This window comes from Lissotriton vulgaris, chromosome 5 (genome assembly GCF_964263255.1).
Source record: "Lissotriton vulgaris chromosome 5, aLisVul1.2, whole genome shotgun sequence".
NCBI lineage: Eukaryota > Metazoa > Chordata > Amphibia > Caudata > Salamandridae > Lissotriton > Lissotriton vulgaris.
Genome location: NC_141693.1, coordinates 277,253,757 through 277,279,839, shown reverse-complemented (window position 1 = coordinate 277,279,839; position 26,083 = coordinate 277,253,757). Strand labels below are relative to the sequence as shown.

General features: G+C 46.2%; 1 protein-coding gene across 10 annotated transcripts in view; it reads right to left on the bottom strand.

Annotated features, from left to right (window-relative positions):
• Nucleotides 1-26,083, bottom strand: part of RERE (arginine-glutamic acid dipeptide repeats) — a 1,284,697-nt gene that overhangs the window by 965,113 nt on the left and 293,501 nt on the right. For all 10 annotated transcript variants that reach the window (XM_086921406.1, XM_086921411.1, XM_086921410.1 and 7 more), the window contains exon 2: nt 1,948-2,402. In XM_086921406.1, the coding sequence (XP_086777532.1) occupies nt 1,948-2,257 (310 nt within the window). In that variant the 5' untranslated portion in view covers nt 2,258-2,402. The remainder of the gene's footprint in view (nt 1-1,947; nt 2,403-26,083) is intronic.

Genomic DNA, 26,083 nt, shown 5'->3' with positions numbered 1-26,083 from the left:
CCTAACACCTTCGGGCGAGTGCATGCACATCACCCTGCCCGAGCCAGCGAACACTGGTTGACCACCTTACGGGTGCAATTGCGCACAACTGGTATGTGGTGGCAGACTAGGCCACTGGCACCATGGGTGCAAGCGGGCGGGCACAAGGGGATGCAGGTATGCACTCACCGGTCCACGATGGCAGACCGGGCACCTGAGGGTGCCTCCTCAAGCCTGCAACGGGAGGCTGGACACATTAGAAAGAGCATAGAGGCCAGTGAGCATACCCAGGCCTGTAATGGCCAGCTGGGCACATAGTTAACACCTCACAGGTACAAGTGCGCACTCCCAGGTCTGCATTAGCAGACCAGCCTAGACTGCAGATTACAGATGTTTCCATCAGAAATTAATGGAAAATGTGTTATTTCAGGCAAAGTTTGAGGATGGTAGGGCATTACAGGTAGGAAAACCTTGTGGAATACAGCCAATGCACACCACCCTGCAATCTCCTGTTTATCTACTTTTTAAAACATGTCTGAGGTTTGTAGATTTGCATGGTTGGCGCCACATTACAACCCCAAATACCACAGCCACCCCGGTTGCTCATCTCTCAATATAGCGCTTTAGGGCCTTTTGAGTTTTGGTCTCTTGGCCCACCCACACAAGTTAGGTACCGTTATTATTAGGAGAGGTGTGGAATCTGAGGGCGATAGAAAGTTCTGGAATCAGTGGAGAGCCACAAATTTCCTATCACAAATGTGAGGAAAATGTGTGTTTCTTACCAAAAGTTGAAGTTTACAAGGGCTTCAGAGTAAAAATTCCCACTAACCGCGATGCATGTCACGCACCCAGGGATTACCCCTAGGTGTCTAGTTTAAAAAAATTGCATGATTCAGAGTTTCCCTAGGGGCCTGCTGAGCTAGGGCTCAATAGCCACAGCAACCCACTTTGCAAAAAAAGAGTCAGTTTTAAGCAGGAAATATCAATGTTGTGTTTTAGGCTCTTTCCTATTTTGACAATAGGCCTACTCACACAAGTGAGGTACCTTGATCGGAAGAATACCGGGGAATGCTTGGTAGAAGGAAGTTTGCGTCTCCCCACAGATTTGAGAACTTTCCATCACCAAAATGCAATGAAAACTTGCTTTTTAGTCAAAATTTAAGGTTGGCAAAGGATTCTGGGTAAAAAAAATAAAAAGAAATCAGGTGAGAGAACACACAGGTCACCCCTCTCTGGATTCCTCAAGGTGTCTGGTTTCCCAAATTTTTTTTTAAGTTTGCTAGGTTTACCTAGGTGTCAGCTGAGCTAGGCCTAAAATCAACAACTACACAATTTGCATAAAAAGGGTCCGTTATGACTGGGAAAAGGTTAAGTATCCATATTGCATTTTGGACCGTTTTCTGCCGTGGAGACTAGGCCTTGCCACACAAGTGAGGTACCATTGTCATCGGAAGACATGTGGGAGCATAGAATATGCCATTTGTTATTACCAATTGGATTTCACTGCATTTGTGCCTTCCTAAGCTAAGCCAGTGTATTAGAAAGACATTTTCAAACATATCCTCTAAATCATAAGCTAATGCGGGCGGGTTCCCACAAATTCAGAGATGTACAAATAACCACTGCTCCCAAATTTCACATCACGTGCCCATTTAAAAAATACATAGGTTTCCCGGATACCCATTTTCACTCTACATATTTCACCATGTGAATTGGTCTATACTGTGTACACAATAAAAAAAAAAACATTGTGCAATGCAACTCCATTCTTGGCTCTGGGTACCTTGGGTTCTAGGAGAACGTATGTATCCCCGCAACCAGTCTAGCTGACGTAATGATATATTGCTTTTGTAAATCTATCATGACAAATGTTACAGATGAAAACGTTGTCACAAATCCTCATTTCTTCCTACTCATACCCCCTCGCCCCCTGTGGGTTTTTCTTTGGAAAGCTAAAGTCTGTCTTACCTCCTGGCCTGTAGATGACATCATCCTCCGTGACGTAGGAGGTTATCTCGCCATTGTTCGCTCGTTCATAGCGAGACTTCTTCTTGAGCGGCTTCTTCCTGTTCCTTTTAGCTGCCTCCTCCGCGGTCGTGCCATTCTCATTGTCTTCGTCCTCGCTGTGGTCACTCTCGGCATAGTTCTTGGCACCCCCCTCCAGAGTGCAGCTGCGACGGGGCCGAGAGCTCTCGCTCTCACGTGTCTTGTCTCGCTTGTCCCTCTCCCGGTCCCGATCCCGGTCCTTGTCTTTGTCCTTTTCTTTGTCGGCTGTCATGATTCGCCACGTGCCTTCTTCTGTCCTCTCACGGCTGGGCCTCCGTGAAAGGTAGACAGTGAGCCTGGGCTTCAGTCTTCTGAATGTCTGGGGCAATTCCAGGAAAAATCCCACCTCTCCAACAGCCCCAGCGTCTTAGAAAGCTCTGAAGGAAGAAAAAAAGATCATGTAAATAAGTGGCACTGCCACTGCAGGCGCCAAAAAAACATTCGGTTTGGAGACTTCATTTTCAGCAAGCGCGCAACATCAATCGGGAGCATTCAGTTACCAGATGAAAACCGTGAAACATTTACATACAAAACAAAACAGAACGGCTGCCAGTGTAAATGTGCATATCCTTTAACCAAAGCTGTTCCTGTTTGTCAGGAAAGACAGGCCCTTTTGTCCTTCCTCAGTTACAATAATGGATATCGTGTGGGCAGCAGAAACATTATACTGCAAAACACCGATCACCTGGCCCTATTCCTGGCATCGCCCTCTTCCTAGCCACCAAGCACAGCTTTTAATCGGATTCCAGAACAAGCCTCAAAGGCACACTATGATAGGTGTACTAAAACAGAGGTAGTGTTTCTTGTTACTGCCATGCTGTCAGGAAAGCTGCAAGGCTAGTCTAAGGTACATTATTTGCCAGTCAGTTAAAAAGGAAGTAACAAAAATAACTAAATTCATGAATTCTAGCAGCACAGGGCGAGAATGCAGTTTATTCAGCTGAGTTAAAAAAAACACTGAAATCTTCAGGGCTGAACAAACCTTGAGAGTGCAAATAGCTGTTGCTGTTTCATCTATTCCAAAGTCCTATCCAATACGCACTGGCAAAACCAATAGTGCTAGACTACACGAAGTAATGGTTTTCTAGGTATTTAGCCTTGTTGAACAACAGCATACATTAACCTTTTCTAAAATGCATCACAACCAAGGACTTAGAGACAAGACCGATTTAGGGGAAGGACATCTGGCTGCACAGACGACAAACAGTCTTGGTCATCAAGAGAAGAGCATTCCGGTGCTACAAAGTCACTAAATTAACCGGTGCTCAACCCCCTAGTAGCTATGACACTAAGCGGACATCCTTAACGTACGGCAACGAGTAAAGTATTTATGCAATATGAAAAAAATTATGTCAAAACGCAAAACAATAAAAATCCCAAACATAATTAGAAAAAAAAGAGTAAAATTTAATAACGTGTTGGAATTTTTCAGCAAAATCAGAGTGAAAGTATTTTTACTGACAGTCCAGAACCAAGAACAGACCTGACTTATATGGACTTAAGAAGGAAAGCCTTCTTATACCCACAAGATTTACTATGCCTCTGAAATTATAACTTTGAGGAGGCAGTTAAAAAAAAAAATAGGAGGTGAGGACCATAAATATTAGTAACATAATACTACAACCCTACCAGGGAGGAATAACATGAATTGGCAGAGCCAACAGGTGTTACTACTGCAAGAAATATTGACTTTGCCATTGTGTTTTACTCATTTTGTACACTAGCGTGGCTGCTGTTCAGCATGGCTAAAAGTTGGTGGGGCAGAGTGAAGGCGGGTGGGGCAGAGTGAAGGCAGAGTGGGGCAGAGCGAAGGCAGAGTGGGGCAGAGCGAAGGCAGAGTGGGGCAGAGCGAAGGCAGAGTGGGGCAGAGCGAAGGCAGAGTGAGGGTGGATTCAAGGCAGAGTGAGGGCGGAGTCAAGGCAGAGTGAGGGCGGAGTCAAGGCAGAGTGAGGGCGGAGTCAAGGCAAAGTGGGGCGGAGTCAAGGCAAAGTGGGGCGGAGTCAAGGCAGAGTGGGGCGGAGTCAAGGCAGAGTGGGGCAGAGTCAAGGCAGAGTGGGGCGGAGTCAAGGCAGAGTGGGGCAGAGTAATCTTTACCCCTACGCTATCCAACGCTATCCCTACTGTTGAAGTCTCTGGAGTTGGAATAGTATTTTTTAACCCCTACTTCATTTGGGCTTTCCTAATTCTGACATAAGGAAATATTTGCATAGTTCATTTACAGACATTTAAACTTCTTGTGTTCTAGGGAAAAATGTGTTTCCTTTCACACCCCTAGATTGTCAGACAAAGCCTCACGCTTTGAAGTAAGAGAAAGAAATGTTAACACCAAACGCCCTTGGAAGACAGAGCCCGACATTTCACTTACATCTTTGAATGCACAGCAAATGTGACAATAACAAAATGTAAAGGCCTGTTTACAGAAAGTTTGCACTTGTTAAAGAATACAGTAAACAGGCTATGCGCCACAGAAGGGACAAAGGCATGCTGGACACCCTAAAACATAAAGCCAGCAAATAGAAAGCAAGCATATGTGAGTAACAAACCATAAAGCCAATAGTAAGCAATAGGCGAATGCATTCCTAGGTCAACTTTCAGAATGTCCCCAAGACGTCTTTAGCAACCAGACAGCTGCGCTGTCTGGTAGGCTTTAACCTAAACGGGGCTGAACACTCTGCAAGAAAGGAAGGCTATTGTGATCGAACAGTCATACAATGGTAAGGCAATTGTCATGTATAACACACGAAACACAGGGGGTCTAACAGCCAAATTGAGAGGCTACACTGTCGATACTGAGTCAACAAGATCTCAAAATATCTTTATCGCACACACATAGCGTATTAATAAGGATAGAGAAGGAAAAAAGGCTATGTGTGTGCGATAAAGATATTTTGAGATCTTGTTGACTCAGTATCGACAGTGTAGCCTCTCAATTTGGCTGTTAGACCCCCTGGGTTTCGTGTGTTATACATTCAGTTGGTGCTGGGGATAAAATCAGGTGTGGGTCTTTAAAATATATATCCCTTGGACCCTATTTTAAATGGTTTTGTTTAACCAAGGCAATTGTCATCCAAACAGTGGAGAATTATAGGGAGGCATTCACGACCCTACTCAGCTGAAAGGAGCTTTGTAAAATTACATAGAGACCCAACCGAAAGTTTACAGAAAGAAAATCAAACTTTGTGGATTAGGTCAGATTAAACAAATGGATCACAGAGAAAGAGGCAGTGTTCCGTTAGTGGAAAGAATGAAAATCTTAAATATATATATATCTTTTTTTTACACACTACCCAACATATACAAACTAAGTAACCGCACCCAGGTCGTCCCAAAGTCTCTGGATTAGGACCAGTCTTAGAACCACTACTAACTTGTGTGGATTGGTTCCTACAACCCCTGGTGTCTGAAATGAGATCATATACAAAATAGACACATCTATTTGAAGCTATTGAAACGAATATGCTACTTACCAGTATGCATCTGTTCTTGGCATGTAGGGCTGCTGACATTCATATCTGTGCATAGATCGCCGCCTAGTGTTGGGTCCGGATGATTGCACATTGTTGTCCTGGAAGAGTCTTCGAAGTATCACGAGATAGGTGGCTCCTCCCCTGGACTACAGTGCGCATGGGCATCGACTCCATCCCCAGATTGTTTTTAGCCATTGTGGCCAAGATGGAGTGAAACTCAGTGAATGATGACCATGCTATGAGTATATGTGAATACTGCAGCTGCTACAGGCGCCGGGGAGGAGGGCGGGCGATATGAATGGCAGCCCTACATGCCAAGAACAGATGCATACTGGTAAGTAGTATATTCGAATCGAGGCATGTGGGCTGCTGAATTCATATCTGTGCATAGAATACATAGCAGTCCCTCCATTAGCGGCGGCCGCCCGTGCCAGCTGCAGCAGTATGGAAAAGCGTTTTGAGAACAGCCTGCCCTACAGCTTCCTGCTGTTTAGAGTGCACATCAACACAGTAATGCTTAGTAAATGTGTGTGTGATAGACCATGTGGCTGCTCTACATATGTCTTCCAAAGGAATGTTTCCAAGGAATGCCATAGAGGCCCCCAACTTTCTGGTGGAGTGGGCTCTTGGCGGAATGGTAAGAGTGCGTTTTGCTTTTAGATAGCAGATCTGGATACATTTAACGATCCACCTAGCAATACCAGCCTTGGAAATAGGGTTACCTTTGTGGTGTGGTGCAAAGGCGACAAAGAGTTGCTTACTTTTCCGAAAATCCTTGGTCCTATCGATGTAATACATTAGGGCCTGTTTAACGTCAAGGGTATGGAGCATCCGTTCCGCCAGTGACTCAGGATTTTGAAAGAAAACAGGTGATTAGATTGTCTGGTTGATATGAAATTGAGACACAACCTTGGGTAGAAATGTAGGGTTAGTGCGAAGCACTACCCTGTTGAAATGAATTTGAATAAATGGCTTTTGGATAGTGAGGGCTTGCATTCACTAACCCTCCTGAGCGATGTGATTGCTATGAAGAAAACCACTTTCCAAGTCAAGAACTGAATCTCGCAGAAATGCAGTGGTTCAAAGGGAGGACCCATCAGCCTGGTAAGGACCACATTGAGGTTCCACTCAGGAGCTGGTGGAGTCCGTGGCGGAATGACTCGTTTGAGCCCTTCCAGAAAAGCCTTAATGGCAGGCTCCCTGAAGAGGAAGAGGTGCTGCCTATTCTGGAGATAAGCGGCCATTGCAGACAGATGAATGCGAATGGAAGCATAGGCCAGATTACACTTGTACAGATGGAAAAGGTAACAGATGATGTTCTGAATAGAAGCATCCAGCGGGTTAATGTGGTGCTCTGCACAATAAATGACAAACCGCTTACATTTTGCCGCATAGCATGCTCTGGTGGTGGGCTTTCTTGCCTCCCGAATGATGTCCATACAGTCGGAAGGTAAGTGCAGGTAGCCAAACTCTAGGACTTCAGGAGCCAGATCGCCAGGTTGAGCTGTTGCGGATCCGGGTGCTGAATGTCGCCATGGCTCTGCGTCAGAAGGCTGGGTGTGAGATGTAGCCTTTGATGCGGTACCACGGACAGTTCTAGAAACGTGGTGTACCATGGTTGGCGAGCCCACGTTGGAGCAACCAGGATGAGAGTCATCGAGTGCTGCCTGAGCTTGCGTGCCACCAGCGGTATCAGAGGTGCTGGGGGAAAAGCGTACGCAAATTTGCCTGACCAGTTCATCCATATCGCATTGCCCTGAGACTGCGGGTGTGGGAACCTGGCGGCGAAGCTTTGGCATTTTGCGTTCTCCCTTGTGGCGAAGAGGTCGATCTCTGGATGACCCCACCTTCGGAAGTACGGTTGGAGAACTGATGGATGTATCTCCCACTCGTGCATTTGGTGGCTGTGCCTTCTGAGCAGGTCCGTCATCTGATTGTCCTTGCCCGGCAGGTGCTCTGCCATGAGGAAGATGTTCCTCTGAATGGCCCACTTCCACATGCTCTGAGCCAGGTGAGACAGCTGCGGAGAGTGTGTTCCTCCCTGCTTTTGAATGTAGTACATTGCCGTCATGTTGTCCGTCCGGATCAACAAGACCTTGTTGCACAGATGTACTTTGAAGGCTTTTAGTGCCATGAAGATTGCCATCAGTTCCAGAACATTGATGTGCATCTTCCCTTGTTGTTGCGTCCATAGTCCCTGCACAGTGTACTGGAGTACATGCGCTCCCCAACCCTGGAGAGAAGCGTCCGTCGTCAGGATAATCTGTGGCACAGGCTCTTGGAACGGTCGGCCCTTGCAAAGGTTTCGTGGATTCCACCAATGCAGTGAGTTGTATGCCCGACCGCTCACCAACACTAGGTCTTTCAACAGCCCGTGAGCCTGAGTCCACTGACGTGCTAAGCACTCCTGAAGCGGGCTCATATGTAGTCTCGCGTGGGGGACAATGGAGATGCAGGAGGCCATCATGCCTATCAACTGCATGAACACTCTTGCTGGAAGCGAGTGTTGAGGCCTGAATTTTTGGATCAGCGATTGAATGCTTGATGACTCACCGAATTTGGCTGTGCTGTGGCCGCCAGAGTGTCTATGGTCGCACCCAGATACTGCTGTATGTGGGCGGGCTGGGGGTGGGATTTTGGGTAATACAGTGAGAATCCCAGATCGTGCAGGAGGTGAATGGTGTGGGACACGTGGGCGGCACACTGCTGGGCTGACTTCGCTTGGATGAGCCAGTCGTCCAGATAGGGGTAGACGTGGATGTTTTGTCTCCTGAGATGTGCCGCCACCGTCGCCAGGCACTTTGTGAACACCCTGGGTGCCGTGGTGACACCGAAAGGCAAAACCCTGAATTGGTAGTGCTGGTTTTGGATGGTGAACCTGAGGTATTTCCTGTGTGAGGGATGTAGTGGAATGTGAAAGTACGCATCCTTTAGGTCTAAAGTTGCGAGAAAGCCCCCCTGCTGGAGCAGCGGGAGCACTTGCTGCAGGGTTAGCATATGGAAGTGCTCCGACAGGATGTAGAAGTTGAGGGGCCTGAGATCCAGGATGGGCCCGAGGGACCCGTCCTTCTTTGGAATCAGGAAGTACAGGGAGTAAACTCCTGTGCCTCTTTCCTGCATAGGCACGAGCTCTATTGCCCCTTTTTTGCAGCATGACGTTACCCTCCTGCTGCAATAAGTGCAAGTGCTCGTCCGACATAGGACGGTGCCTTGGGGGTATGTTGGGTGGAGTGGATGTTAACTCCAGACAATAACCAAATTGGATAAGCTTTCTGACCCACCTGTCCGTGGTGATGGACTTCCACACGGGCAGGAACTGCTGGAGTCTCCCCCCGACCGGTGTTGTGTGGTCGGGGGGCAGTGACAAGGCATCACTGTTTGCTGGCGGTAGAGGACCTGGAGCTGTTGTTGCCACGTCCTCTGCCTTTGGCGCTGTTGCCGCGATATCCACCTCGACTCTTGTTGGCATAAGTAGTCTGGGTGTTGCCCTTGTAGAATTGCGCGGACTGTGAAAGCTGACCCCTTGAGGTGCCTCTGGCATTGGAGCGACGAAAGGACCCACCCCGAAACTGCTGGGACTGCAAGGCACCCATGGATTTTGCAGTGTCAGTGTCCTTCTTCATTTTCTCTAGGGTGGTGTCAACCTCCGGGCCAAACAGGTGATCTGGGTTGACCGTTTGGTTCAAGATGGTGGTTTGGATGTCTGGCTTGAAACCAGAGATTCTGAGCCAGGCATGTCTCCGAAGCATAACACTGGTGTTAATGGCTCGCGCAGCGGTGTCAGCTGCGTCCAGAGCACACTTAATGGAAGCGTTGGAGATCAGCTTCCCCTCCTGGATTAGCATCTCAGCCCCTTCTTTGTATGATCAGGCAGGTGTTGCAAAAGGGTCTCTAGTGTATCGTAGTGCGCCCTGTCATAACGCGCCAGAAGCGCTTGTGTGTTTGAGATGCGCCATATGTTGGCTGCCTGTGCTGCTACCCTCTTCCCTGAAGCCTCAAAGACCTTGGATTCTTTGTCTGGGGGAGGAGCATCACCCGTAGTCTGAGGATTGGCCCTCTTCCGGGCATTCGAGACGACCAGGGAGTCTAGAGGCAACCGTCCTTTAATGTAAGTTGGATCAGTAGGCGCCGCTTTGTATTTTTTGTCAATCCTTGGGTTGATGACTCTCGCCTTGGTAGGTTCTTTGAAGACCTCAGCAGCATGCTTCAAAACACCTTTCAGCATTGGCAGAGTTTTCACAGTCTTTTCAGACACGGAAAAGGTGTCAAAGAGGAAATCCACATCCACAGGGTCAGCATGCAGCTGGACATTGTGATTGGCAGCGGCCCGTTCAATGAGGGCATTGAAAGCAGCAGAGTCTTCAGTAGGTGAAGTTTTAGCAGAGAAGAGTTGAGGGTCTTGTCCCGAATGAGGATCCCCAGGGTCACCACCAGCTGACCAGGGCTCAGTTGTATCCTCTGGGTCTGTGTAGACCGGATAGCTATATTCATCCTCCTCATCGTCAACACCAGCGTCCACATCGGAGTAAGTGGGCGAGACCTCATGAGCTTGTGGTGAAAGGGGCTCCACCAAGGCTGGAGTACCAGCAGAGTCCATTTTCTTCTTGAGGGGGATTTTGTAAGACTCCAATTGGAGTTCTGGGGTGCTTTTCCTCTTCAGAAGGGAAAGCCTGCCCGTTTCGGTGTCGATGTAATGTTCTTGACGCTCCTCCTCCGAGGGTTGTCGAGGCCGCAGGCCGTAGACCACCAACGACGCCTTCGGCGCCGAAGAGACCTTCTCGGGCACGCCGGCCCCCGGCTTAGCAGCGAAAGCCTTCGGCGCCGTCTTAGGCGGCAAGGTAAAGAGGATCGGCGTGGACGCCTTAGCTGGCATCTCCAGAGGCTTGGCAGGCGGAGTGTCCTTCGGCTCGACTGCCGTGGTGCCGTCCCTAATGCGCTGCAGGGAGTCCGTGACCTTTTTTGTGAACGCGGCAGATGGACGTGCCGGTTCAACGGAGTCCTTCGAGGACGGTTTTGGAGTGGAGTCCTTCGAGGTCACCTTCGGAGTCGACTCACGTGGAGCAGCACCCTTGGCCTTGTCGTGCGGAAGCGGGGCAGAGAGGACCTTCGGGACATCGGGCCGCTTCTTCGGGTCGACGAGAGACTTCTTGGGGTCGTCCACAGCCTTCCTGTGCTCGACCCGACCCTTGCCGGCGTCGATCGTCTTCGCCGCCGATGCGCCCGTGTCGAGCACCTTCACCTTAGCTTTTGACGCGGTAGCCTTAGGCTCGGCAACCTTGACTTGGCCTTTCGGCTTGACGGCCATCTTAGGTTTCTTCGGCGCCGAGGCCTCAGAAGACTTCGATCCGACCAGTGCGATGCGCACTTTCGGTTTCGATATCTGCACCTGCGCAGTATCTGGCGTAGAGACCGTAGATTTCACCTTCGGTTTCGTTTTCACCGGGAGTGACTCGGTAACAATGTTCGTGGCCGGGCCCGAAGGCGGGGCCGAGGAACTCATATCGAGGTCTTGGGTAAGGCCCGAAGGCGATCCCTCGACCTGGGCCTTATAGATTGGCATGGCCCCAGAGTCAGTCTGAGGGAGCTCCTCGTCTGAGCTATCCTCCATGGCCCAGAGGGCCCAGTCGTCGTCTCCTACCTCCTCAACGACTTCTTCGCTTTCGAAAACTTCGGCCGCAGCGTTGTAGTGTTCTTCGACGTCCGACGTGGGGTTTGATTCGGAGACGTCCTGGATATCCTCATCCTCGACCTCCCCAGCATCGAAAATGTCCGTAGGCGCTGGTGCAGATTGCTGGGCCTCCAGGCGCGCAGCTCGACGGAGCTTGAGTGTCTTTTTGGACCTGAATCGCGAACAGGCCATACACTCAGCCTCGTCGTGGTCCGGCGACAGACACTTGTTGCACACCGGGTGGACGTCGATGTGTGGGTACTTCGAGTTACAGACCGGACATCTTTTGAATGGACTTCGTTCCATGATGGATGGTCGATGAGTCTGGAGCGTCAACAAGGCCTTCCGCGCTGAAAGCACGCGGAAGTACAGAGCTCGGCTCGGAGCCGAAGTAGAGTTGTTAAGCCGAACGCAAGACAATACCGACGTAAGACTAAAGACCTTTTGGTCTCAAGGAAAGTGTTTCTATCTATTCCGACAAGAGGGAACCAAAGACATCCGAACCCAATGGCGGAAAAAAACAATCTGGGGATGGAGTCGATGCCCATGCGCACTGTAGACCAGGGGAGGAGCCACCTATCTCGTGATACTTCGAAGACTCTTCCAGGACAACAATGTGCAATCATCCGGACCCAACACTAGGCGGCGATCTATGCACAGATATGAATTCAGCAGCCCACATGCCTCGAACATATAATTTCCCAAGACAGAACGTATGACAGCATTAGATGCAGAATCCCTCTACACAAGCATATCCGAAGACGAAAGCATCCAAGCAACTATGGGAAGTAGAATGGCCATAAAATGCCCCAATCAAAATGATCATTAAATTTGACAGACAAGTCTTGGCTAAGAATTATTTTGTATTCAAAAGGTACTACCAATCTCCAATAGCACGTAATGTTGTAATGTAAATCAGTAGGACCGTCGCCACAGCATAGCTGGTCTGTATGTACATTTCAAGAATTCAAAGACATGGCCCAACAATCCATACCTTAATAACAAACGATGTGGTGCCGCTTTACAAACGACATTTCACCTTATGGCATTGGAATACAGAATCAAAATCTGGATTTCTAGGATGAATAAATGCTCTCAACCTTTAATTAAATGTCACAATGACAAAGAACATATTTCTTTCCTTGATGCTCCCATCAGAGCAGAAAATGGGACATAGGAAACTAAAGTATACACTAAATCTACAGATAAGGGAAAAAACTGTTTTCTACATTTTGGCAGTGTACGTACCAGTTATTAAGGAAAAAGTTGTGGGTAGGACAATTCCTCCGTATCAGAAGGAACTGCTCTGACTTAGGAGAACACAAAATAGAGAACGAAAAGTTAACCAGAAAACTCATAGAACAACACTATCCTAAGCACCTTGAAGAAAGCAAATAAAAGAGCTAGCACAATCACAAGGTTGCACTGCCTGAAGATGAGATTAGAGAAAATATAAAAACAATTGATCTGGGCCACCACTTAAACGGATTCCTCCAATGAGATTAAGAAAATTGTTAACCCTGCTTTATCTTGAACTGTACAAAATTTAACTTTGAGAGACCATTATTCTCCTTCAGATGCAATATCAGTCTAATGGCGTTTTGGTGCATTCCAGACCCAAGAAACAAGCATTTAAGGCCACGGTCATGATCCATGCAGAGAATTCACTTTATGCCTTTCACCCACCTGGCCCAAAAGGATACATTTAGGCATGAAGGAACCACGGGAATAAAGACAGCATACAAACTGTAATGCCACCACGGTCATCTACATCATTCAGTGCCCATGTAAAATAAATAGGGATGACCACAAGAACGGTGAAAGCTAGTATTTGTTAACACAACAGCCATTTCAGGTGTTGGGCAACACTACCTTGATGACTGCCCACTTCAATATTAACCACACTGAGATCGACCAATATTAGACCGCTATAAAAAAATTTATCCACAAGCATAAAGATCACATAAACCTTAGAACGCAAACAGCATTAGGTGTACAGACTGAAAACCCACATAAAAGGGCTAAATGATGACGTGCAATCAACGTTATTTCATGAAATTAGAGATTTTACCCCTGTGGGCCTAAATGTCTAACAGTAGTCTCTGGAGGGCAGATCAGACTAACCCTCCAACAGGTTCCATTAGTGAATACATCCTGCCGGGGGAAAGACATGTGCCTCCACCATGCCCTTATGGTTCATTTGGATGATAAATCTATGAGACTGCAATTAATTGATAACACCATTAAGAAGTGAGCAGGCATTATAGAGAACATTTCTGAGGTAAAATGATTGGCAGGCAGCCCTCTAAATTACAGAGTTCTTGAATTACCAAAGCTATTTCGTCTCGCACAATGAAGGGGTTCTTCTGGCAAAAACTTGAGTGAATCACGGGCTGTTTCCCGGCCAAAAACTACATTTCCTTTTTTTTTATTGCAAGTAGGTCAGGTTACAAACAAATTTAAAGCAAAAAACAGCAATACGACAGCAGAGAGAATTTCTTATGTAAATAGTACATAAAAGAAGAAAACAACATTTCCAGTCAAGATTATACAAAGAGGAGGGAAAACAGCCCCAAGCAAAATTATAATTAATAACAAGAATAACTACCCCAATTCCCCCTCCATCCATCGCTCTACGAGCTCCCAGATTTTTATTCCTAATGCCCTTCTTTTACGCCCTTTTGTTCTATAGATGGCGCGTTCTAAAATATACATGGCCAAAAGATGCGCCCTCCAAGCAAAGAAAGAGGGCGGGTCTGGACTAATCCAATCTTGAGTTACACAAGAACGAAAGATCCCGATAGAGATGAATATCAACTTTTTGTAGTCGTCAACCATAGCTGTGGAGGAAACTCCAAACAATACAAGATCCGATGTGAGTACCACAGAGATGCCTAGTATCAAAGAAAGAAAGGCTTGAATTTCAGATAGAATTGTACTTAAATGTGGACATAAAAAGAACATATGCACCGTGTCCGGAGCGTGCAAACCACATCTACTGCATGAAGTACCAACCAATGATCCCCATTTTGAAAGTTTAGCTGGCATATAATACAGATCATACAACACCATATAATGCTGTGTCCTACTCCTACCAGAGAGCAAAATAGAATTAGCCAGATAAATGGACTCCTCGATCTTAATGGAATCCAATCCCAATTTCTCAGCCCACAACTGTAGTCTAAAAAGTAGATCATCTGGATGTGAGGATAGCAAAAGATTATAAAAATAACCAATCTTTCTTTTTTGATACATGGAATCGATCAGAGGGATCTGATGTAGCGATGCGCGTTCCTGCACCGTTAATGAGTTAAGATAACTATGCCACTGCAGATATTTAAAATAGTCAGCATTCGTAAGTTTGAATTTAGTTTGGAGCTCCACAAAAGATGTCATTTTATTGTCCTGCAAAAGATCACTAAGATGATTAATACCCAGATTACGCCATCTTTTCATAGTGTAGTCTGTACCCGCAAATGGAAAAATATGATGGAACATCAGGGGAGTGTATCTCGTGATTTTAGGGATATCAACAATGCGTTTAATGGATTTCCAAGCCCTAAAAGCAGCTTTTAAAATCTTAAATTTAGTTCTTTTTTAATAGCTAGGCTCAACAAATTTTAACAAACAGCCCCTAGCCTCTACCCCTAGAACCAATTCATAGATTGACGGAGAATGCGAATCCAAAATAGAGGCCTTATCGCTAATTATTAAAGGAGTGATAAATTGCAACACCGAGGCAAGATAATAATAAAAAAATATGGGATGCCCCAGCCCCCCCTGGCCTTTGGAAGTACCATTTTTTGATAAGCTCTTCGGTGACGTTTATAGCCCCATAGAAAGCTCCCTGTTATTTTCTCCAACTGTTTAAAAATGGAGAGAGGAGAATCTAGAGGTATACAACGAAATAAATATAAGAATTTCGGCAGAATCACCATTTTCATCACATTATTTCTGCTGTATAAAGACAAATGTAGGTGGTTAATGCGCTCAAGTAAAGCATCAGACTTTTTGATCATGGGAACGATGTTTATTTCAGGAATCTGTGAGACTGGTGATGTGATCTTAATACCCAAATAGGTCGCTGTAGGAACTATATTAGGGAGTGCAGGGGGGTTCTGGCCGGTAAAGAGGATGTGTCTTTGACAGATTCAATTTATAGCCAGAAAAGGCACCAAACTGCGCAGCCAGTTCTTCTATCTTTGGGATTGCTTTTACTATGTCCGTGGTAAGAACCACCACATCATCTGCGTATGCCAGTGCCCTATACTGTGTACCTGCCGCCACCACAGGTGTTATATCCTGAGCATGATTTAGTTTGCTTAGAAAAACGTCAATATATATTGCAAATAGTAGCAGGGAGGACGGGCACCCTTGCCTTGTGCCTCGATAGATGGGAAACGAGATTGATTTGTTTTCTCTAATTTTAATAGATGATGTGGGTGTTCTATACAAAGCTTGCAATGCCCTTATCATACCAGGTCCGAACCCCTTAAAGGATAGAAGGTCCCAGAGGTGAGGCCAAGCTACCCGGTCAAACGCCTTCTCCAAGAACTACATTTCCTATGAAACTTTGCAGTCTGTGTATGACGTCATGTAGGACAATACACCATATACCGAGGGAGTGACATGCCCATCGGATACCTCAATATCACAGATCAAGAAGAGTTTGGGGCAGCGTTAGGTGTCAGCGTTGACATTGCACCCTTGACGACACGATTGAGGAGCATTCTGGATAAGAATTCTTTTACATATGACCTTGGACCCATCCGATCGCAATTAGGCTGCGCACTGAGATTATACATGTCCAAATATTTGGTGTTCACTATCTAAACATTTGAGTTCTTTACTCTAGTGTGTGACTACAGGGTCAAGCCCCAATCCACTCTCCTTTTGTCACATGGATTACTCTCACAATAAGGTGTGATACTTTGTGTGTATGTATATACCTTTGTTCTCAAACACTAATCAAACATTTGCAGCGCTGTGATTTACCAAAGTTTCTCCCAAATTGTTATGTTGATTGGAAAGCTTTTATATACAGAGGGGACTTTACAGGGCATTTATGCATCTTCGTGAGCTGTGCTGCGCAATGGCACCAACGAGAGCGATGTGTCTTGTTTTTTCAACCAACATTATCATACCTCATTGTCCTATTGTTTCCACCCATTACTGGAACATTAAAAAATAATTGGGCGAGCAGTCCATATATATATATGTTGTGTGTGGTGTGTGTTATGTCTGGGAAGAATGACGAAAGGACTTTAGGCTACATATGACTTCGATTAGGTCAAACAGACTGCCACATGGCATTCTCCTCAGTCCTGACGAAAGCCTGGGACTCAAACAGGCCACATAAATAAGGCTGAAACATGTCAACACAAAAGAGGATGCAAGGACACTCCATTCTACTAACAGAGGACACACGGTTTAGATCTATATCATGGGCACCCACTATTAAAAACATATCTGGGTGCCCTCTAGGTATTTTTTAATTTAAACCAAGACCTCAGTAGAATAAATATCAGTGCGCCCTGGAATATGGTTGAGTCCATCCTGGTCCTTAAGAACCAGGATGCGACCAGATGATAAAGCATGGCACTAATAAAGTTGGTGAGGGCATTAAAAAACTAATCAGAGTGGTCTAGGGGTTTAAACCCCTGGTATTCAAAGGTTGTAGGATACCCTTTTGTGTTATAAATGATTTTGATGAGGGAGACCTTATATTTCTAACAATCTTCCTGCCAATCTTATTTACTGATGCCCTCGGAGGCATTAGTACCGGATCTTTTATTGGTTGTGAACATAAGCATGCACGAAAACTTTTATAAAACACAATACAGCCAAGGACTTAAAAACAAGACACAGAGCATCCGTCTAAGGCTTCCCAGAGTAGGAAGACCTGGAGTAAGGACTTTTGGCAGCATGGATTATATTAACCATTCAGTCAGCAAGTCAAAATGCATTCATTCAGTTCTCACTGCTAAATCTCAATGCATGGAGGTGGTTTGTAATTGGTTTACTTATTAGGGTGGGTGACCACCCACCTCAAGGAATAATCGACACTTGTGAGGATGAACCCTCAAAGTCACTAAATTAACCTGAGCTCAACTCCCTGGTAGCTATAGCACAGAGTGCACTGCCTTAACTAAAGGCAATGTGTAAATTGTTTATGCATGTTTAGGTAGTGTGGCTCACTGGGTGAGGTAGTGTGGCTCACTGGTTAGAGGCGGCAGACCCGAGAGCAGAGGACGGCCCGGGACCAGGGTTCGATTCCCGGCGCAGCAGGTTTCTGGACCAGGGTCAGCGGACTCGATAATTCTCTCGCCTCGGTGCCCACTCTGATCAGTGATCACACTCGGCAACTCTGGGCATTAGCTTGCCTCATCCTCACTAACGGCCCCACCAGACCGCCGGGGATGCCTGGTCTCACCCTGGAGATACCCATTAACACCTTCGCTGCTAAGGCAATTCCCCTCCTGTGCTGGAAATTGCTATTTTCATTGTTTTATGACGAGCTGGGCTCGTCATCAGCACACGACCACTGTGCACCATGACGAGCCCAGCTCGTCATCAGCATCGAAAGGGTTAAGGGACCATCTCTCAGGGAAGCCAGGAAGGGTTTCGCAGCGGTCGAAGCGCCTTGGGACCCTACGGGTAAGTAGTGCGCTATATAAATGCATACATACAGAACCAAAACAGCAATAAAGTTAAAAACAATGAAAATCACATAAATTAGAAAAATAAAGTAAAATGTACTAAATGAAATAACACCAAAATAAAAAATAGAAAAACAATAAGACTAACTGGAGATATGTATTTTTAAGTTTTAAGTACAAATAGCGCCAAAAAGTGCAAATGGCAGTCAATGGTCACAGAAGGCTGAGACTTAAGTGCAATTTGAGGTTGAACTTGATGGAGTGCAGGTCGGATGCCCCAACCAGGTGTGTGATAGGAGTCAAAGCTTTTACCGTCTGAATCAGTCTTTTATAGGCAAACGCTTCTAAGTCCCCCAGGTTGTCAGGAGAGGCACTTAGAGACTCACAGGGTGTTAGATAAGAGCCCAACAGCCTGGACCAGGTTAAGTCCAGCTGCCACTGATCAGTTCAGTACTTCCAGAAAAAGGTCCCTTGCAGCTGGTTTTCTCCCTGCAGCCAGAAAAGTGTTCAGTCCTATGGCTCTTGTAGCCCACTTTTTTGTCCTGGGTACAACAGGAAACAGGTCCAGCCCTTCATGGCTCCTCAGGTCACAAACAGCGGCTCCAGTCCTCTTCTCTACTTCCTCAGGTCAACCAGCGTTTTTAATTGAGTGCCTGAAGATGCCACATTTATGCCTGGCTTGAGCTAGGTCATAGAAGGTGACTCTTGGCTCCTAGCTATACAATGGGGTACAAGGTCCAAGTACCAGACCTAACTTATTTTGCAATTGTTTCTGTTTGCACTTCTGCAAACAAGCCCAAAATGCAATGTGTGTGCAAATCCATGACAGCCAGAAACCTTCAGCTACACTCAACCTGGGTTACTATCTGGGGGTGGGGGGGGGGGGGGGGGGCAGTGTACATTGGTAATGCAGTGTCCTTCCATATCCCCAAAAAAATCCAGGTTAAGGCCGACCATATACTCACAACAAAACCAGAGGTGGAAGTCTGGTAGGACAACTACCTCCAAAAAGAGGATACACAAGAATGATCTTGCCATCCTGATCCCTCACTTTCAAGTGCCCCCCCCCCCCCCCCCCCCCCCACCCCACCAGTGTTTCATATGGCTCAATAAGACCTGTCAAGCAGGATTTAACACTGTTCTGTCAAAAGGAGGCCCACAACCAACCCACACCCAGCAAATTCTGTTTAGTTCAGAGGAGTCGTAACTGCCCATTCATGGCAGACTACTGTTTGTACTCTGCCTTGAATTAATGTGAAATGCCTCAGAGTAGCCGTTTGACACCAGGCAGAGGCCTATGCAAATTAGCCTTCTGACAGTTTAGGTACATAAAGAGTAACTTTCTTAAAGTTACTTTTCCTTATTCGTTATTTCAAACCTGACTTCACTATTAAGTTTGATTTTAGTAACTATTGAAATAGTGCCATAATTATTTTTCAAGCTGGCTCCTTTTGTAAGATACAGTATTAGTATTTAATATTTCTTCACAGGATGATTTTAAACAAAATCACAGTATCCAGCCACTCACGTTCTGTGGTGTGCATTTTGTGGTAAATCTTTAAAGCTACATAGTAAAAGTGGCATAATGGCGTACATTTGGAAATTTTGCGTTAACAAGCGCAACACGAAATTATGAAAAATACACTGGCATAATTTAAATTACATCCAGAACTCGTTTTTAGCTTTCAAAAGGAATTTACGTTACGCAGGTCGCAGTACATTTTGCATTGTTACAGTTAAACTACAATAGTAGGCCTGAAGTCATGTTTGCACTTTCACTATAGTAAATGGCACAATATGTGTGGGAGTTCACTAGTGGCATTTATCTGGAGTGAGTCTCCTAAACAACAAAGCACAGAATTAGACACTGCATGTTCGATGGAAGAGAACACATCTAGCCAGAGCCTACACCCATCAAAGACACTCTCTGCTACATGGGGATGGAGACAGCACTCGTGATTTCTCAAACAATGTATGCTCAGTTCACCTCCACTGACATGCAGGGACACCATGCTAGATGGCTGGTGACCAGGAAGATATTATGCTAGTCAGACATTTCTAGGGGCTTCCTAACCAGGATGCCTTGTATATTTGCAGTACCACATGGTGGTCATGCTTTCTTGGAGTGCTTGTATCACCTCTCTCCACTTTGATGGCAGGAAGGCTTTCAGAGCCAGGCCGATCACCTAAAGCTCTAAAAGACTGGTATGGAGCCAATACATCCAACAGAGACCTCTGATGTCTACCTCTACCAGCTGCTACCCCAAACTAGCAGCAAGGTGTCTCTCAACACTTAACTCTGGGCAAGAAAGGGAGAGCGGCCTGTCCCAGGTCAAGTTGGTGTCTGCCAACCATCAATGCAGATCCTGTGCCATCTCCTTTGAGATTTGAGAAGATTCAGAGAGACCGTCCTGATGCTGAGCCCACTAGGATCTGAGGGTCTCCTGGAAGACTACCTTGCATCTGGAATAATGAGAATATACAAGGCCATAAGACCAAGAAGCTCAGAACTATAATTGGAGAATCCCAGTACTGATTCTGAAACATTTGGATCATATCCTTAATACCCAAGACTCGTTGTGGAGGAGGAAAGGATTAAAGGGCCCCAGCAACAGAATTATATAGATTAACTAAATCATCTGTGTGGGAATACGGTTTGCTGGTAAAACCCAAAGATGTCAATAGGTTAACCATCATACAGAGGTGGTCAATGAGGACTATTGCGAGCCCATCTTTAGCAGTCAGTAACTGAGGTAATGGTATACACATGCTTAAGACCTCCAAAGAAGGAAAAGCAACCACTGCCATCAATTTTATGAACATCTGAGGGGCTGAATGGGGGCATGGTAAACAAAGTATTCCTGGCCACCTTGAACAACAGGTAGCGCCTGAGAGACAGCTTCAGGAGTATTTAGAAGTGCAGGTCCTGATAGTCCAAGGGTGTCATCCAAACCCCTGTATCCAGATCTGAGAGAATCTGAGCTAGGTGAACATTTTGAATGTCCTTCCTCAGAAAGGAACTTGTGGTAGTCCAAAACAGGCACAAAAGGCCTCTATCCTTCTTGGGAATCAAGAAGGTTTCATAAATACAGTCAACACATCCCCCACCAAGTCCCATAATCTTTTGAAGTCACACTTGGACAAAAGAATGTCAACCTTTTGCAACTGGATAGCGGACTGCTCCTTATGGAGTCTGTCGGGTACAGGAGGAATGTGAGGTTGGGAGTAAAGAAAGGGCAGGCATGAAGGATCTTCAGCCAGGGAGGAAATGTGGTATTCTGCCTCCTCCCGGCCAGGTATGAATCAGAGAGCAAACAAAAATAGCTTGGTAGCCTCTGGGGCAAGGTAAGAAGATGCCCCTATTGATTTCTGCAGCATTTACCAGTACCATGATAGGACTGGGTGGGTTCTTGAGGTGCAGATTGGGAAGGCTGACACGGTCTGTAAGCTAGCCCCCTGGAATAGCCTCTGAATTTTCTGCATCAGTTAGTAAATTGATTAGCTGTGTCAACAGCCCACAAGAACGTGCTGTATCGCTGCTGCCCTTAACCCCTTCGGGGCTGATGACGAGCTGGGCTCGTCATGGCGTAGCCTCCTCGCACGCTGATGACGAGCCCAGCTCGTCATGAGCCCCACCCTCGGGGGAAGCGCCAGCGCTCCCCCCGAGTCTGCCCGATTGTGTTTGTTTCTGCGGGGATGGCAGGGGAAGACCTTCCCCTGCCTCCCCCCGCCCTCCCCATCAATGACGTCAGCGCGCAAGGCGCGCTGACGTCACCGGAGGTTCCTTTTGTTTACCAACGCGCAGGGAAGCCATTTGCTTCCTGCGCGTCGTGTTGGAAACAGGTTCGTTTTGTGGCTGGGGCGGGGGGAATTGCGTTTAAACTTCTAACGAGGGAAAGGAAAGGCTTTTCCTTTCCCTCGATGCCACTTTAGAGGTTTCCTGCTGCACGATCGTGCGATCGTGCAGCAGGAATGTTAGGGATTTTTTTTATCTATGAAGTCTTCTCTTGGCTGCAATGTTGATGAAAGGCCGTTTTTTGTACAAAAATGCTGATGGGGGTCATTTATAAAGTAAAATGATAGTGCTCATTGTAATGAAGGATGCAAGTGCCTCTGTCCTTCATTACTTATACTGATGTGTGTTTCTGAAGTGGCTAAAAAACACACCTGTCCTGCGTAGGCAAAGCTCACTAGTGTTTTTGGGCTCATGAATGTTTATTTGTGTTTGTGCTGCAATTCGAACACATGCTTTGCCTCCAGTGACCATGTGTGTGTTACTATGCCATCGCTGCAATGTGCGAAGGGGTCCCTTGAGTGAGCTGTCCATCATAGTGGGAAGTTTACAAATGTTTTTGGGCTGATGATTGTTTTCCTGAGTTTGTGCTGCAACTCGAGCGCCATCTTTGTCTCCAGTGACCATGTGTGTGTTACTATGCAATTGCACAGATGTGCGCAGGGGTCCCTTGTGTGATCTGTCCATCATAGTGGAAAGGTCAAAAAAAAATTTGGGCTGATGAATGTGTTTCTGATTTTGTGCTGCAACTCGATCACCTGCTTTGTCACTAGTGACCTTTGTGTGTGTTATTATACCATTGCACCGATGTGCGCAGGGGTCCCTTGAGTGAGCTGTCCATCGTAGTGGGAAGCTCACAAATGTTTTTGGGCTGATGATTGTTTTCCTGAATTTGTGCTGCAACTCGAGCGCTTGCTTTGTCTCCAGTGACCGTGTGTGTTACTATGCCATTGCACCGATGTGTGCACAGGTTCCTTGAGTGAGCTGTCCATCATAGTGGGTAAATTTAGGAAAGATGGTGCACTCCGCTAGTTGGTGGGCGGGGCCAAACGGGGGTCTTCTGTGCGTGTTCACATGCCTCTTATGTGTATAAATGGTCACAGACTGATGAGAGCAGCAGATGGGGCGAAAGAAGCTCCTGGTGATAGGAACTGTTTTTGGATTTAGCTTGTGAAAGTGAAGGATGCAAGTGCCTCTGTCCAGCATCACAGTTATCCACAGTAATTCTGTTGCCCCCCTCCCCATGAGAATCCTTGATGACGTCAGCGCGCACAGCACGCGTCAACATCTTCAGGCATTCCCAGGCGGTCGGGAAGCCATTTGCTTCCTGCGCCTGGAGGTGTTAATTTATTTTTGAGAGACTTGGGGGGAGTGGGGCCGCAAAGAGGCATCAGGGGAGAGGCAAGTGATATTCCTCTCTCCTGATGTCTTTTTCCAGCCTCACGGTTGCGCACAGTATTGCGATTGTGTGGTGGAAATGCCCCCACTAGCACCAGGGATTTTATTTTAGATTGTTGGAAGTGACCCCTTTTGCAAGGGTCGCTTCCTGGTGGGTTGGACTTTTAACTTAGATTTTCTGGCCCCTCGGTGGGAAAATCAACCCGTACTTTTGTCCGTTTTGCCCTTGTTATTGGCCCTTCTGTGTGGATGTCATTTTGTGGGTACATTTGTGTGTTGTTTGTTCATTTGTTATGTTGTTTGTGTAATGTAGTATTAATTTTCTTATTTCCTCTTTGTTTTTGATCCAGGTTTTTGTTGTTTGTATTGGTGTAGGTTGTGGTTCAGTTACTGCTGGTTTTGCAGCTTGTGTAGTTGCATGTGCTTGGTAAGTAAATGTTTTTTGTACTACTTTCCCTAGATGAATGTGTTTTTTTGAAAAGTCTAGTTATTGCTGTTTGTGTGGCTTTGTGGTTCATGATTGTTAACTTTTTTTTTGTATTGCTGCTTGATGTGTACTTTGTCTAATGTATACTTTTTTTTCTTTCTAGTGGGATTTCCTTTCTTTTTGCTGTGTTTCAGCAGAGTAGGTGCTGGTGAGTGTTCTTATATTTGGTTAGATTTGAATTGTCTTTAACACCTTAGCTGCGTGTAAACATTTCTCCCCAGTGCTGCGCTGTCCATTAGAACTAGTGCTGAATGGACGTTCAATGGTCGTGCGCAGCACTGGGGAGGTAGCGCTGCTGACGACCATTGGCCGTCAGCAGCACTTAAGGGGTTAAAATGTATTGATCTTTGTGTGAAGACTCTACCTTGTTTACTTCTTACTTTGCACAGTGTAGCTTGTTGTTCACTTGTGTGTGTAGTCTTCTTGCTTTGTAAGGATAATGGCTGCTCGCAGGATGACTGCTCAGCACGTTGTTAGTTTGCTTTTTGAGTCTTCCTCTGAGCATGGTCCAGACACTGACTCCGATTCGGAGCATGAGGGAGCTGCAGAAGATTCAGGCAGTGATTTTTCTCTTCGCATGGTATCTTCATCATCGGATGATGATGATTCTTCTAGTGCTGATGAAGTGCCTGTGGTAGAGAGGGACATTGATGTGCCGGTAGAGAGGCAAGAGCCATCAGAGCGGCAGCCTAGGTCCTCAAGGTTTCCCTTTTTTTCTCGTCGGGAAGAGGCAAGTGTGGTAAAGGGTGCGCCCAAAAGGCTTCACATTGCTGTGGTTCGCCAAGGGTTATCTGGTGCTGCTAGTGTTCCTGTTGTAGAGCAGAATGAGGCATCTGGTGCTGCTAGTCTTTCTGTTGTTGTTGAGCAGCAAGTGGCATTTGGGGAGGCGAGTTCTTCTGTTGATGTTGAGATGCAAGAGGCAGCTGGGGATGCTAGTGTTCCAGTTGATGTAGTGCAGCAAGAGGCATCTGGGCTGCAGGCTAGGGTGGCTTCTTCTTCCGATGTTAGTGATGACGTCTGGGTTGACCCTGGCAAGGTGCAGCCGGAATTGCCAGACTTCACTGGTGTTCCAGGGTGTAGAGTGAATACTGACAATTTTCTGCCAATTCAATTTTTCCAGTTGTTCTTTGACGATGAGTTTTTGCAAGAGATTGTGGAGCAAACTAATTTGTATGCAGAGCAGTATTTGAGGGACCACAGTGCCAGTCTTAAGCCCCATTCTAGAGCTACCCATTGGTCTCCCACATATGTTGAAGAGATGAAGAAGTTTTTGGGATTAATTTTTTTGACGGACTTGCTAAGGAAGCCATTAATGTCTTCTTATTGGTCCACTAGTCCCTTGATGGCAACATCTATATTTCCAGCAGTTATGACTCGTGATCGGTATATGCTTCTTCTTCGCATGATGCATTTCGTTGATAATGATTTAGCGTTGCCACGCGATCACCCTGATTGTGACCGTCTTTTTAAGATTCGGCCTGTCCTTGATCACTTTGTTGATCGTTTTTCTGAGATCTTTGCTCCTGGAAAACAAATAGCTGTGGATGAGTCTTTGGTATTGTTCAAGGCCGCTTGGTTTTTAGGCAATACATTCCTAGTAAGAGGGCACGCTATGGAATCAAACTGTATATGCTGTGTGACAGTGAGACTGGATACGTTTATAATTTCAGGGTGTACACCGGTAAGGATTCCAGCATTAACACTTCTGCTTGTCCGTCCACTTTTGGAGTGACTGAGAAAATTGTGTGGGAACTAGGTCGACGATTATTTAACAAAGGCCACCATTTATATGTAGATAACTTCTACACTAGTGTGCGTTTGTTCAAGGAATTGGCCAAAGTGGGCACTGTTGCTTGTGGCACGATGCGCAGTAACCGGAAAGGTTTCCCTATTGAACTTGTTTGCAAAAGGCTTGTGCGGGGACAGTCTACTGCATTGGGATGTGGTAAGCTTCTAGCTGTGAAGTTTTGTAACAGGAGAGATGTGTACATGCTGACTACAATCCATGATGAAAGCACTGAAGCTCTGCCTGTTTGGGGTGAGCGTGCTGAAGTGTGTAAACCTGTGTGCATTTTACAGTACAATAAGTACATGGGTGGTGTTGACAGAGTAGATCAGAGGTTGGAACCTTATGCTGCTCTTCGAAAGTCTTACATTTGGTACAAGAAGTTGGCTATTCATCTTTTCCACTTGGCATCCTTTAATGCTTTCGTTGTGTTCCAGAAATCTTGTCCTGAGTTAAAGATGCCTTTTGTTAAGTTTCAGGAGAATATAATAGGCAGCCTTGTACTAGTGGAACAGGCAAGTGTCCCAAGATTTCGAGTGGTGGAGGAAGTTGCTAGACTGAAAGATCGCCACTTTCCAGAATACATTCCTCCCACAACTGCAAAAGACAATCCTACTAAAAGATGTAGAGTCTGTTGGCGAAGAGAAGTGCGGAGGGAGTCTCGTTTGTACTGCCCTGACTGTCCTTCAAAACCTGGATTGTGTGTGCCAGCTTGTTTTAAATCGTACCACACACAAAAGAAGTTTTGGGAGTTTCATTGAGCTTGTAAGTGTACTGTCTGGTCTGTATTCTGTAATATT